This window comes from Nelusetta ayraudi, unplaced genomic scaffold (genome assembly GCF_046127955.1).
Source record: "Nelusetta ayraudi isolate G7.1 ecotype Tasmania unplaced genomic scaffold, CSIRO-AGI_Nayr_v1 ptg000008l, whole genome shotgun sequence".
NCBI classification, from domain to species: domain Eukaryota; kingdom Metazoa; phylum Chordata; class Actinopteri; order Tetraodontiformes; family Monacanthidae; genus Nelusetta; species Nelusetta ayraudi.
This window is the reverse complement of record NW_027466058.1, coordinates 6,240,168-6,255,036: the sequence shown is the minus strand read 5'-3', so window position 1 is coordinate 6,255,036 and position 14,869 is coordinate 6,240,168. Positions and strand designations below refer to the sequence as shown.

Genomic DNA, 14,869 nt, shown 5'->3' with positions numbered 1-14,869 from the left:
AAGATCTCCCTATAAATTTAATTTATGATTAGGCCGTCTGTGATAATAGCCACCTCAGGGATTTGGGAACCAGCAATTTTCTTACATCTGAAAAGCTTGAATCTAAGAGCGCTAGTCAATTAAAGGGAGGTGTAGGTTTTTCCTCAAATTAATTATCACTGGTCACCAAAGGCTGAGGATATTATACAGTAAAGTGTTTAGACCAACTATACTATCATCAGTATACTAATAAAATGTTTTAGGCTTGATCATTAGTCTGTGTGTGTGTGTGTTTGTAATAATATGTTGTCATCGAGCACCTATATTAACATGTGCCACTACCTAATAGGATGAACAGAAACATGTATTGTGTGCACCCTGATGACAGAAGTTCCTCACCTGTTCCTGGTTTCCTAATCAAGCACACCTGTTGTTCATCAACTCATCAGGCCTCAATGTATTAAAACTTGGTTCTCCAGCACCCCCCATTGCCTGATTGTCGTTCAGTCCTGCATGCTGTCTGGTCCCATCCGGTGGGCTTACGAAGGCCCCCCCCCCCCCCCCCCCCCCCCCCATATAGATGTATGTATTTTTGTGCTTTAGGACTAACAACATATTTTTCCTGACCAACCCCCCCCCCCCCCCCCCCCCCGACCTGCATTCTGCTCTGCTTCAGCCATCTTGCCTGCGAGTGTTGTTTGCATCATTATAGGTTCTAATTCATCACATATTGGCAGAACCTGCATCTGGGTCTGCCAGTTTGTGGAATTGTGACAACACCAGTACAACCGCAACAATTCAACAATACACAGTTTTGTAATATTACTGGAACAAGACGACTTTTTAAGATGAAATGACCTGAGTGAAACGTTTTACTTTTGCATTAAAACTGTTTTCTACACAATTGGGAAGAATGATATGGACAAAAAGTGAGGCGGGGGGGATGAGATCATAGCTGAAGTGTTGCGAGTCCCGACAGAGACACACAAAGGATGTGGTTCTCCAGTGGAAATTTTAAAAATTCACAGCATCAGATTAGACGCGGCGAACACTGATGCTTGACTGGCATGCGAGCGCGGAGAGCAGAAGATAAACGCAGGTGAGTTGTCAGTTAAAGAATGACGAAACCCGCTGAAACGTTAAATGAAGTGAGAGCGGATAAAGGCATTGTGAAATCTCACTCGAAGCCGAAGCCCCGGCTGAGGCGCGGGGGAGCGCAGCGCTTCCCAAATTGACAAGGGGCATGATGTGAAATTGGGCGGAAAACAAAAAAAAAAAAAAGGAGGAATCCAGTCCTGGTGCACCTCGGAGCGTCATTCAGCCCAGTGACCCAGTGCGGACCTCAGCACGTACGCGCAACGTGCATTGCTTGCAAGGCACCGAAAGCAGCTGACAAACATCATGCGTGAAAGTGGTCAAAAGCCTCCGGGAGGAGTATTAATCATGGCGGGCCAGCAGCAGTCTGTGAGTCATTACTGCACACCAGCGCTGAATACTGCATGACTCAACCTCCCGCAGCCAAAACTCTCTTTGGTTCTGTGTACAAACTCCCTGCGTGCGTCCACATATCACTGCTCCCTGACAAGGTGATCGCTCATTTTGATATTCAGCGCAAAACGGGAACGTTCACGTGCTGCTGATGCCGCACACATGGCACCTATTTTCTTCATGTGTGTGGACTTCAAACACTTGTACACATAAAAGAGTATTGCGTGTATTGCGAGTGTGTGTGTGTGTGTTTTTTTTTATCTCTCCTCTCCCGCTGGGCAGCTCGACAGCCACTGCAGCCCCGGAGGCTCACGCATGGTCAACAGCCGATGGATTGATCACCGCCCTCGTGATCTCCGTGTCCTCCCCGTGCCCTTTGACCTCCCTGCCATTCGCCGACGAATCCCATCGCGGCTTTGAGGCTTTCGACCCATTTTGTTTCCCTCTCCTCTCTCTCTCTCCCACCCTTCCCCCGCCGGCAGAGATGACTCCGCACTCACTTGCGTGTCACCGCAGACATCCGGCGCAGGGGGGGGGGGGCGAAAACCCAACAAACCACGACACCCTGTCTCACTCTCTCTCTCTCTCTCACACTCTCTCTCTTGCTCGCTCCCCTCTCCACGCTCGGCCTGCCGCATTTCCGCCGTTTAACCGCTAACAACAACCGGCACGAGGTGACCTCCCCGAGGTGAGGGCAACGTCCAGGGTTTGGTTCCGCTTGCCGAGCGCGGGGGGGGGGGTCATTTAGATCACAGCGAGCCACGGAGGTAGTGTTACAGGAGGAGGATGTCCCCAGGCCTCGACCACCCCTCCCCCCCCCCACCGTGACGCAGGCATCCGTCATGACCCTCACGAGCTGCATCGCGCAGGGAAAAAACAAAACGCCATCAGCTGCAGCAACGCATTCCAATCCTTTGTTCTGTGCCCCAGTCGGTATCAATGAACCCGCCTCGCATTTTAGGAATGCGAGAAAATTGTGTAGCATGCATGAATACAACTCAGCCGACCTCCCGACCTGTTTTTATTTAACCTTCCCCGGTCTCTTTGAACTGGGCTCCCAGACCCAAAAAGGTGGGCTTCACAGTGGGGAAGGCCTCACAGCGGGGTAGGCAACGGCAGCCAAGCGACCACACTTTGAAACCCAACCCTGCCCGCCTCCAGCAACCCCGGGGAGCCCATAAAAGTGATGTAATGGGAAGCATCATAGGTGGCGTGGAACAATGTGGGATAGCGATGAAGAGGGCCGGATCAAATGGCTTAATTTCCAACCCCATTTGACATCGGCTCCCCACCTGTCAAAGACTTTGTCACGCCTATTTGCCCGACCACATTTGACGCCCAAATGGCCCCGGTGTTCTGTTCTCGACGCCGCCGAAGTGAAACTGTACATGGCGGAAAAATCACAGACGTCACGGAAGCTAAAATAACTCGTCTTTTCATCAATCACGTCACCATCTGGGGAAATAAACACTGAATTTAAAGTCCGGCTTTGGAAACATGGAAAGACCAAAAAAAACAAAAAACGGAGGCTGTTATGAGCTTATATTTCTCCCCCGAGGTCTTCGGACAGTATGTCAAATTTTCATCGGCTGCGTTTGGCATTTTGGCCGAAGACTTCTGGGACGGCTCATCATAACATCTTCTGGCCTCTGCAGCTGTCACGCTGCCTCCTGGGCCGCGACCACACAGTGCAATAACTGGAGAGAAATGTCCCCATTTGAGCTGCGGCTCTCTGCAACCCGCTTGCAACCCTCCACCACCACCACCACCACCACCACCACCGACCAGCAGCAACCAACTCCCCCACCCAACCCCACCTCTCCTCCCTTGCTTTGTTCTCAGTGGTCGGGTAAGCTCCTGCCAGCTCTGTGACCCCCATGCGTAAAGGGATAAAGAGTACAGGGTGCTCGCAGACATCTGTCCTGCAGATATGGCGTGAATGCATCCCTGCGATATGGATATCAGCCCACTTCAAATTCATTCACGCGCGCTCGCCGTAGCTTTTCACGCGTCACTCGCACAATGGCTCGTGCGCTGTCTGCGCGCCACCATGGCGTCCCCGACGTGAAAGGACGGCGGGCGGGGAGCACCTATCTGCTCAAAACATATACAGCGGCGCCGAATGCATTTTGTGGAGGATTTGTTCTTTGCGCGTCGCTCTTAAATCAAATTATGTGCGGTGCAGTCACGCGGCAGAATAGAAATTCAACACTGAAGTGTAAATTGAGGCTTACAATGCATATTCAGGCACAGATTTGTCAACAATGTCAATATAAATGCTGATTATACATTATCCTAAACCCATTGTGAGCATTTTTCCAAACATATCATTTCCATACAATTTATTTAATGTTATGTAAAATTCATTCATTGTAAATATGTTATTTTAAGATGACAGTATACTCTACTACATTCATTCTTCTGCTAACCCTTTTATATTGTTCAACACTACAGAGCGAGGAGTATCTGCTCGTTTCCAGATATTTCCGATACACGTTAATGTAATGATAAATATAGGACGGACTGTTTTCTTGCTGCTGGTTGCATGAGGAAGTTTAAGTGGCTTTGTCTCTTGGGTCCATGCAATAACTTAAAGTTGTTTATATGCTGTGTCACGTTTGACCAATAAGATGTTCCTCATTATCATTGTATTTATGTCCAGAAGGAAATCAATGTTCTTAAAATTTAAATATAATTCTCTTCTCATTTTTACTTTTGCATAAAAACAAATGGACAAAAACCTTGAATGTCTGGCGAACTTTTTATAGAAAATTCTTTTGACTCTGATTTTGCCTAAAACGGAAAAACTTTTAAAAGTCACCCATGTTAAATTCTCCTCTCCTGCCCCCCATCAATGGTCTAGCAGTTGCATTTTACATATCTAATTGTTTCACTGAGCATCCTATAAAGGGTCAACTACTCTAAGAGATACTCAGCATAATATCACATATGGTCTGTAACTGCATCACAACACATTGCACGCACAGACCCACACTTTGCTCGCTTAAAACTGGCAAGGTCACCGTCACTGTTGCGTAACCCATCTGCTGTCCGACCGCAGGGTGCCGAGGATCACCTTCCAATATCAGCAGTCGAGTCCGTGGGCCCATCGCCGCTACTTGGCTCTTGACTTTCCCGAACCGCCGACCCCACCGGCTGACTCCGGCGGTCAGAGAGGATGACGCCGGTGCAACGTCATGCTTCCAACACCACTTCAAAAGCGCGACCCTTTTGCGAACGTGGACTCCGGAGCCAGTTCGGCGGCTGCCAGTTCGGCGGCTGCCAGAGGCGGCGGATCCAGCTGTACGTCAGCGCCGGCCGCAGAACAGATGCTGGCACAGCAGCAGGTCTGATGCAGATCGCAGCTGGCAGCTCCGTTCCGCAGCCAAACAGACAGGTCACATCAGTTACAACAGCAGTGTGACAGAGGCACACGGGAGGGGGAAACAGAAAAGGCACAAAAGCTTTTCATGAATTTCACATTGAAATGACCGAAGGATGTTTTGGTGCTGACACGAATATTGGTGCCAATGAGCTTAATAAATAAAAACAAGTCATCCTAATCTAACTCACGAGATGAATTTACTTGACCTTCCATTACGACCCAAGCAAACACTCACAAGCTCAGTGATGACGCCCAAGATAAAAATCACAGCAGTGTGTTTTGCTCCAAGGTTTGACAGCTCCGAAGTTGGTGTTCTACTTCACTCAACCTCCCCCTCCCCCCAAGTAACCACAATATCTATCCTCCAGTGTAATCTGACTGAAGTCCATTATTGGCCACAATGAAAACCATGTTTGTAGTGCAGCCGAAATGTTATATAATATTATGATTCTTTTCAAGATTAATGTTTTGTGTTTTTGCCCCTATATGCGTTAGTCCATCTGTAAATATGTAAATCTAGAAATGAGATGTTGAGGCTGAGGGGCAAATAAAGGCAGCAATTCAACAATGGCGAAAACATTTAATCAAACGTTGGAAACTGGTGTTTTGTTTGTCTTTTGTTCCATCATAAATTGGTTGCTCATAATTTTATTGCTTAACGTGGAAATGGAGATTGAAAACAAGTCTGTTGTTTAGCCTGAAAACTCTAACTGCTCAACAAATGAATGGTTTTCCATTAAGTATGCGGGATGAATATCATAAATACGATCTCGGCGCAGGGAAATAATAACTGTTTATTTTTTAATATTTGTGTTCTGTCTCGATACATAAACCATGAGGGGGCTGGATGCAGTTGCACTTTTAAATATTGATTGGTTTTCAATGAGTATCCTCTCAGGTTGACAAAAAGAACACAAAGGGAAGCTCAGGCAGTAAAGAATTACAACAGGCAAACTAGGACGAAGCTTTTTCCTCCCATTGTCATTTCCAAAATAATAATTTGTGCCTCTTCAACGAGAACAAAAGAAATTTTATAAACTGATTAATCACAATTGCCTGCAGGGGTCTTAACACAAACAGCAGCGCGAAAATAAGATGGAGCAGTTTGGGGGCACTTACAGTCCAGGACAGGGGGGGGGTTTACACACTAACTGAACAATTCCCTCGCTGCGTTCCATCTTGCAATCAATTATTCAGCGTGCAATCCATTTTAAGGCCGCATGTAGGAAATAAAACGAACGGTGTGCATAAATACATGCATGTGACACACTAACTCTTCGGCAGGACTCGGCAGCTCAGCGTGCCCTTGACTTTGGGTCACAACCTCGAGACGCAGCCTGCACGGCTCCGCTCCGAGCGCCGGCTGCGTGTGGCCGACGGAACCGATAGTCCTCGGCGCAGAAACGCTCTTCTACGACGCTGACGTCTCCGCGTTAGGCTGCTTGTCTGAGGCAGGTCTGTACTGCCTCTAGAATCTCCTGCAGAAGAGCGTTTCTGTTCTCCTTGGACACCTGATAGGGAGCAGAAACAAGGGCACTTTAAGGATTGCATACGGTATATTCATTGTCAGATATTTCACTTGTTTCATCTCAGACTCTAGCGGAGCAGCGCCACTTGAAACATGATTGAAGAGGGAGAAAATATATATATATTTAGCCCTCTGTTTACAGCATCTACCCTTCAGCACCTGCTGGGGTAAACCTGGTAGATTTTTTTTGAACTATTAACTTCCCTTTGTGACATCACAATGGGTTGATACACAGACGCGCACACTTCCAGCAAGCAAAAGAGGTAAAGGACCGGCTTCTTTCATTCCTGCGGAGGCTGCAGACAGGCTAGACACACAATGTTAATATTTGAGAATATGGGTGAAGTAAATTTTGCATGGTCCGGGACCTTTAACCACGGCAGGGAGTTTGCGTGCAAGCACGATCACAATCCGGGCTGCCAGAGATAAAAACAAAAAGCAAAACAAAAAACAAACATACAAACTGCGACAATCGTCTCTGAGGCCCGGGATCAACGGGCTAAACCTTAGGAGAGCGCACGACCACTTTGAGATTACAAAAACACTCAATCTCTGACCCGCCGTCTCGCAAGTGAAAAACGCAACTCCGACTGCGACGCTGCCTCGCGAGCCTCGCGTCGTCTCGCCTCGGTGCAACGGCTACGCACGGCGCGCAGTTTTGCATGACAATATCTGTAAGTGAGTCTTCCGTGAGGAATCATTTTGACATGTGAGACCACCCTTTGTTGTTGAATCAGTCACGCATGATTTAGAGTTAATCCCGCTATAAGAGAGGGATAATGCAGGGCGTGCCACCTCTGCATTACTGAGCAGGCTCGCTGCCCCCTCCTCTAGACTGCGCAGATACAGCGCGGCCACTGTCCTCTGGCTATTGTGAGCCTGGACAATCATTAATGTGACCTAAATATACGTGTCTCTCCACGCCGGTGTGTTTTTTTGTACTCACGGTGAAGACTTTGACGTCTCTCCGGTTCCGCACCTCCTCGACGAGGCCCAGCGGTTTCCCCTTGGGGACGGGGACGGTGCCCAGGATGGTGAAGGAGGAGCCGTCCAGGGTCTGTCGCACCGCCCTGATGAAGGACTGGCTGAAGAGCTCCATTTTGCCGATCTCGTCGATGACAAACACCTTCCTGCTGCCTCCATCCGCAGCAGCCACCTTGGGGTGGTGGGGGTGGGGGTGGGGGTGTGTGCACGTCAAAGTTAGTCAAGGACAGGACTGCAGCTAAAATGGCTGAGCCATATGTAGATGGAAATATTTTCATTAGACCATAAGCATGCATATCACGTCACACAACATTTTCTGGAGAGTCAAAATTGAATATGATACAAAAAGATATTTACCATTGCAATATTTTTGGACAAATCAACTTTTTAAATTCAGCATCTCGGGACAAACATCCATGAAGGATCCTGCCCATTTGGCTCAATGAACTATTGCACCTCCTTTGGGATGTGGCCACAGCCAATCATCTACCCTTTGTTTCTTCTTCCCTCACAGCAGCTAACCTAATGTTCTCTTTCACAACCTGGTTGCTCTTCCTCAAGGGACCCAGTCCTCCCAGTCCCAACCTCAGCATCCTTCTGCCCATGTGTTCACTGACCATCTCAGTCTGGCCTCTCTGGCTTCATCTCGCAAACATCCAACACGTGCTGTCCCTCTGATGCACTCATTCCTGATCCTATCCATCCTGGTCAAGATGGATAGGATCAACTATTTAATCTCTGCTGCCTCCAGCTCTGCCTCCTGTCTTTTCCTCGCTGCCACAGTTTCTAAACAAAACAACATCGCCACTCCCGCCACATTTTTGTCTGCCTTCCCCTTTTATTTTTGCCCTGACACCCTTATCACAAATCACATGCATAATCAGATGACACATGAAGTAAATGAATTAGAATCAACCAATAGGCCTTGAGTTTCTAGTTTCTAAACGTCTCATTTTGACCAACCCTAACGCCAATGTAGTTCCATAGCTTTTGCAGAAGGATAAAGTAGGCTTATCAGTCGCCATTTGGCTGATCTGGCTGGACATAGTTCACCATGCTAATGTCTCCTGTTTGATCTCACTCGCGCACAGTGTGCCATGTTTTTGTGTTGCGTGCGATTTAAAATCTGCAGTCATTGTGGGGAGGTTTAAAGCGAGATGAAAGTAGAAAACGCGGCGCCAAATCACACGTTCCTTCACAGCAAACGTGTAGGCGTCACTCTAGGCTCACTTTACAGGCTGGATTAATCACGGTCAGTGACAGCCAGACGGCACCATGAACACTAAAAATGCCAGTTTGGAATTTATGTGTTTTTGAGCTTACAATTACTCCATCAATTCTGCAGGAATCAAAGGCTTGACGATTGGTTAAGTGGGTAGACGGGGAGCTGTTTGCTAACTGGGATCCATTGATGTGTTCAAAAAGCACGCGGCAACATCTTACATTTCTGAAGAGGGGGAGAGCCAGGTTTTCAAACGAAGGCAGGTCGACCACGTACTGCCCTACAGTGTATTCCCTTCTGCCTTGAGACGGACCAGAAGTATCCCTGGAAGTTAAAACAACGTTAAATGCTGCACGTGACACCAAAAAGAGGAGCGGTTGGTTTGAACTGGATATGCACACTACCTGATTCTGGACAGGCGGCCCCTTTCTCCCGTTACTGTGACTACATCAAAGCCCACTCTTCGACCACCGTCCCTGACCTCCTCTGTATAAAAGCCTTCCAATCCCACACCTGATGACGCCAGAGCTTCACACGCCTTCTGGACCAGAGTGGTTTTTCCAACACCTGGAATTGAAAAGTCATGACAAACCAACAATAACCATTTGAAACATGGGAAACAGTAACTTGCCATGACCCGTTTGAAAATCTCTCTGATTTAGATAGTATCTGTTGAGTATTGACATATTTTTCTTTAGGGACAAACTGAATATAAAAGACTGCAATATAAGAAACAAAAAGCACGCCTGCGGAAATGTACTCAAGTCAATTTTATAATGGCAAATAATAATAGCAGTTTAATTAAAAATTTAAAATCTCAAAACTGATGATCAGAAAACCCATATTAACATACCGTGTTAACTACAGTCGTAATTTATCGACAACATTTTACGTAACTATGAAATAAATTAGTCCAAGCTAGTTGTTTAATCATCAGGACTGCATTATGCGCTTCTTCCAACCAGAACTACGACGGTAATGTCTTCGCGACGGTCGCTTCTCATGTTTAACAGTGGAAGCTCCTCAAAACAATGCTGACAACAAAAATAAATCCCGTGTTTGAAGACCTTGCTCAGAGTCATTTGATTTTGACAGGTTACACGTAGCCGCGCAAGCTATGGTCAGTAACAACAGACGCACTCGATAAGTGGCGTGGTAAGCCTGGCACGGTAGTGACGGGTAGAGACACGACTTAACATTTAACAAAGCCGGTCCCAGACACTTGGAGATATTTTGTTTTTACCTGGAGGTCCTGTCAGAAAAACGTGTTTGAACATCTCGAATTCCAGCGTGGAGCGAGCTGCAGAGGCGCTTCCGTACACAACGACTTTACGCATGCGCACTACGCCGCAGACTATCGCGAAGCAGGCTGTCTTGAAAATGGGTTTTAATGCACCACTTTTCTAGAAGAAAAGCATTTTTCTTAAGTAGCAGCGTCATCAAATACAGCCTGAAATGTATTACTATTCCTATAAAATGTGAATACCAAAAAGTAGGTTCCCTTTAAAATAAGATTGTTACTTGAAGACATGAAATCAAAATCATAATCAAAAAGCAAATGGAAGAGAAAACACCACAAATGCAAATAGATGACCAGATAGCTCAATTAAAAACGAGTTCTGCAAGAGCAAAGCCTGTCACTGTGCCATGCAAAACACATCACAGTGGTATTTAAATCAAGCGTGACCCCATTCCATAACTCTGTTTCCTCGTCAAATAAGGGAGACGGTATGCAAAGTAGCAGGTTCCTTTCAAAGCAAACATTGGGAGACCAACGGCTTAATTACAGCTCGTAAACGGCTCTTCTGCAAATGAGAGCTTGGAGTGAAAGTAATGTGCTTAAACAGTGCATGCATGACTATTTAAAAAATTGTATTCTATTAGAAAATTGATCCTTTTGTTACCTGGGTCCAGTTGCAGAAGACATAAAACAAGAACACTGACCTTTTCTTCACAATATGTTTATTGACATATAACAGCCAAAACATTGCAAATTCATTCATCTTCTATACCTGCTTATTCCTATTCAATGTCACGGGGGTCTGCTGGAGCCTATCCCAGCTGTCTTAAAGCGAAGGCAGGGTGACACCCTGGACAAGTCGCCAGTTCATCGCAGAGCCACATAGAAACAAACACCCATTCACACTCACATGCACACCTACGGACAATTTAGAATGTTCAATTGACCTCACATGCATGTTTTTGGACTGTGGGAGGAACCCGGAGAGAACCCACGCAGACACAGGGAGAACATGCAAACTCCACACAGAAAGGTCCCAGGCCCAGGCCCCCGGAATCAAACCCACGACCTTCTTGCTTCTGAGGCGGCAGCACTAACCACTGCGCCACCGTGTCGCATTGCAAATTTATTTAGAAAAATAACATCTTAATTTTCAAACTAAGGCTTCCATATCTAAAACCTCACTGAAGATTTACTTAATTGCTATAAAACAAAAATACTGCAGTAATACGACATAATATTGAAGCTAATATTTTCTTTACATTACAAGGTATAACCGGGAAGTTTATTTACAATTAAATTAGAGATAGGCTGACACTGCATTCTGAAGTCTAGACTTCCGAGCTCATCACTTAGTTCCTCCACCTCCTCTGGTTCAAAGGAGGACACAGATTCTCTCGAAAATCCACAAACATGTTTGCAGTTTTTGTTTGACTCGCTGTGTTGACCTTCCGAAGACATAAAGCTGTCACCTCCAGGGCTCCTCCTTGATCTCCCCGACTGTTTTTGTGCGATTTGTGAGGAACCTGAACTGTGTCTGTCGCCGGGGCGGAAGCTCCGGGTGGGTGTATGGGCTCGTGGCCGGATGATGTGCGTCCCCATCAGAGCACGATGTGGAGAGGTGGAGGCTTTGATGGGCACGGGGAGGACTGCTCTAGACCGGAAACCTTCGGAATCAGAGTCAGAGACACGGCGACCGTGACGGCGAGGGGACCTGGGAGTTTTGGCGGACTCTGGGCTGGTCACAGGAGAGTCGGCATCGCTGGGCTCCAGACTGTTAAAATCATCATCATAGCGTTCCTCCTGGTTTTCTTCTCCACTGGAATATGACGATGACGATTTTGGGCTAATACCTCTGCTACTTCCTAAAGATTCAGCCTTTCCTCCGTGCCTGTCAGAACCACTCAGTGATTGATCTGATGCGCTGTGACGCCTGGTCTTGTTGCTGACACTTCCATCAACAGCCACACTGGGGAGACGGATAACTTTCAGGCCTCTTCCAGAAACGGAGGGTCTCTCTTTACTTTGTTGTTTTCCAACTTCCTCCTCCAGATTTTTCTGACTAGTTGCCACTGTTTCTTGTATTGCAGTGTTCACTTGCATGCTTTGCATTATTGTCTCAACATTTTCGTCAAGACCGGCGCTTCGATTCAGTGCAGATTTTCTTTTATTGGCCTTCATCTTATTAAGTGAAACTGTTTTCTCCTTGGAGATACTTGTGTTTGTTTCATTCTTTATTAGCTCCAGACATTCGTGCCGCTCATTTCTTGGACGAGAATTTAAATTCCGCCTCAAATTAAATGTTTTTGTTGTTCCATAAATAAACATTTTTCTGGGTGATGTCCTGGAAGTGTTAGCATCAGCTTGTCTATCTTTAACTCTTGCAGATTCACTTTTTACAGGTACAGAACAGTTCCTTGGAACATGCATCTTTGCATGGGGACTAGCTGATTTTGTGGTTTTCTGAGGCCGCTTTCTTTGAGCCTTTTGCAATGAGTCAACATGTACGCCTGCAGGCTCTGCGGAAGCAGGTCTGTAAATCCACGCAAGGTTGGGATGAATAGATAATGGCCGTTTTGGGCCCTGGTCATTCAGCTGTGCTAACTCAACAAGAAGAGCATTCAGTAGGGGCAACTGTTGTAAGGCTTCTCCTAAATTATTCAGGTTGGTTCCACTTTTACATTGGGTTCTGGCCGTTTGAGCGTCATGCCTTAGTCTTTGATTCATAGTTGGAGAGCTTGTTTCCTCCACTTTTAAGGAGGGCTCTTCCTCCGAGTCTTCATAGGTAAAACCCACAGACTGTGGGGTCAGATTTCTGCAATCCTCTTGTTCATTTTTGTTTTCACTCTCGAACGAGCTGTTGTAAAAAAGATGTGGTGGACAAAATACATTTAAATAATCGTCAAAACTGTTGTCAGTCTCTGTTTGTTTCTGAGGCATTTCATTTTCTGGCTCAGGGACATTCTGCACAACGGACACTCCGTCCTCTCGATTTGCTTTCCCCGGGCCATGGTCATTCAATTTGATATCTGTCAAGTCCCCTGTGGCTGAGGGTGCATTCCCACATTCAAGAGGAAATACATCTGCAGATACCTTTTCCACAATGACACCGTCTCCTTGTGCTCCAAGAGCACCACATGATTCATCACCCCTGAAGTCCGTGATATGTGGCAAAAAGCTCGCTCCCACACTTAACAATTTATAATTAAGTGAAATAGATCCAATTGTGTCCCCTTTGAGGTTGCAAACTGCAACAATCCCTCGTTCACCATACGACGAAGGAGAAGAAACACCATTTTCAGTCACATCCAGCCAGATCCTGGCCACCACTTTAGCCAGCGAGATGAGCGACGTGCCAACTAACCTGGGGAGTTCCTCTTTCACATCTAGCACCATAATGTAGAGTGGGCTGTTCAGTAGCTGGTTGTGCAAAGAGTTCAGGTTCATTTTGAAGAAACATGACTTGCCCCTGTTAAAGATGTATTCGCCCTGCCGAGAGTCTCCACTCTGCTTGAATCCGTCACTCCGCTGTTGAGGCTGATAAATGAGCAATGTTGGAAAATCCAGCAGCCGAACTCCAATAGCCAACTCGTCGGACACTTTGCTGGCTTCTTCCGTAATTGAGACACGTTCGACTAAAAGCTCGAATGAAAATAGTGTCTCAGCGATGTCACAGCTTTGTCGTCCGGACATTCTTTCGCCCGCGAAAACCAAAAAACCCGAACGAGCTAGCACTGTAGCTATGGGATAAACACAACCGTCTAGCTATTTGGGTCCCATGGAAACAAGATTTGTCGCGAGTTTAATACGTCATACAAAAGGCGTGGGGCACATGGGGAGTGTAGTTTTCAGGTCACAAAACAAACCTCACCAATGTTTAGACTTAAATTCAACATAATTAATGTTTACATCATCATTTTGAAAACAAAGACATCATTTTCTTAATATTCAATAAACGGTAGAACGGTGAATATGTTTGTTTTTTTTTTTTTTTTACAATTAAATGTGGTAGTAATACTGAGAAAACAACATCGGCATATTTTGTTGCATCTCAGTAGAGGAGGATAATTGCATGCTTAAGACAACGTATTGTTTGTTTTAAACAGTATTTTGGAACATGCCTTCTGCTGTTCACCAGATGGTGCCACTGTGGAGGTTATTTGGCTTGCCGACTAAAATAGTCTTTGGTGAATGACACCAAAGGGCACCGGACTCGCTTTGCAAAGCGAACTCGTTATTCGCTTCTTTTTTCTTTTTCTTTAGTTTATCTTGAGCACCTCATGTCGCCCCGTCCAAAAGACAACCTTTCAGAATGTGACCGTCATCCACCAGGGCACGAAAGAAGTGAATGGTCGGAGTTTGTACGGGCGTCGAGTGGGCGGAGTCTCTCTCTCTCTCCCTCTCTCCCTGTATGTTGTCATCATCAGCGAAAGGTGGATGGTTTTCGCTGTGGCTGTGCCGCTTCAGTCTGGAGGTTGAGCCTGTTGGAGAGCGATGTGAACGCCACTGTCCAGCACTGCGCCGCTTCAGCTGGCTCCAATAAGGATAACAGACAGCGTCGACAACACCTTAAAACCGAGGCGGACGCGCCGAGCTCACTGAAAGGTAGGCGACATGTTTTAGTTTTGTTTTTTGTGGGTCCGAGCCGACCGACAAAGTAAAAACTCGGGCTGGTCGCTGGAAGTGAGGGCACCGCGAGAGTCGCGAGAGCCGATCCAACTCACTGCTGTGCTGATACAAAGAGAGAAAGTTGTTTGGTGGCCAATGGGGCCAAGATGTCAGTGCAGTGGGAGAACAGACCAAAGTGGAGACCATGGGATTTAATTTTATTTATTATTATTTCTTTTAAATCAATCTGTAAAGTTTATTGTGTGGGCTGATTGCGACTTATTGTTGTCACACGGCTGCTTATTTATCCCTTGAGTAGCACTTATCCTCCGACGTAAACACTGTTCAATGGCAAATACACACTTCTTTTTCCATTGCAGTAAACGCACGTGTATTTTATGAATATCCCCCCCCCCCCCACACACACACACACGC

At 46.4% G+C, this 14,869-nt stretch overlaps 3 protein-coding genes across 6 annotated transcripts in view; 1 reads left to right on the top strand and 2 right to left on the bottom strand.

Moving 5' to 3' along the window:
- Positions 1-5,624: 5,624 nt before the first annotated feature.
- ntpcr (nucleoside-triphosphatase, cancer-related) lies at positions 5,625-9,938 on the bottom strand. The gene is made up of 5 exons (XM_076018986.1): positions 9,830-9,938; positions 8,991-9,153; positions 8,808-8,910; positions 7,327-7,536; positions 5,625-6,363 (listed from the first exon to the last, which is right to left on the bottom strand). Exons 1-5 carry the CDS (start codon positions 9,921-9,923, stop codon positions 6,286-6,288), a joined length of 648 nt encoding a protein of 215 aa, XP_075875101.1. The 5' UTR covers positions 9,924-9,938; the 3' UTR covers positions 5,625-6,285.
- Positions 9,939-10,618: 680 nt separating this feature from the next.
- map10 (microtubule associated protein 10) lies at positions 10,619-13,626 on the bottom strand. Its single transcript, XM_076018985.1, has one exon. The coding sequence runs from the start codon at positions 13,517-13,519 to the stop codon at positions 11,090-11,092; it is 2,430 nt and encodes an 809-aa protein (XP_075875100.1). The 5' UTR covers positions 13,520-13,626; the 3' UTR covers positions 10,619-11,089.
- A 644-nt stretch (positions 13,627-14,270) lies between these two features.
- The window catches only part of LOC142883785 (signal-induced proliferation-associated 1-like protein 2), an 89,293-nt gene continuing 88,694 nt past the window's right edge, over positions 14,271-14,869 (top strand). For 3 of the 4 annotated variants that reach the window (XM_076018984.1, XM_076018983.1, XM_076018980.1), the window contains exon 1: positions 14,271-14,431. The gene's annotated coding sequence lies outside the window, so the exon portion shown is untranslated. The remainder of the gene's footprint in view (positions 14,432-14,869) is intronic. The other variant, XM_076018982.1, reaches the window with a different exon arrangement.

Excerpts from the sequence above, each read along its gene's own strand:
- ntpcr (XM_076018986.1), bottom strand. The coding sequence starts at position 9,923 with ATGCGTAAAGTCGTTGTGTACGGAAGCGCCTCTGCAGCTCGCTCCACG. Across the intron at positions 8,911-8,990 it reads GGCCGCCTGTCCAGAATCAG|GGATACTTCTGGTCCGTCTC; the intron begins GTAGTGTGCATA and ends TTTAACTTCCAG. Across the intron at positions 6,364-7,326 it reads GAGACGTCAAAGTCTTCACC|GTGTCCAAGGAGAACAGAAA; the intron begins GTGAGTACAAAA and ends GCTCCCTATCAG.
- map10 (XM_076018985.1), bottom strand. The coding sequence starts at position 13,519 with ATGTCCGGACGACAAAGCTGTGACATCGCTGAGACACTATTTTCATTC.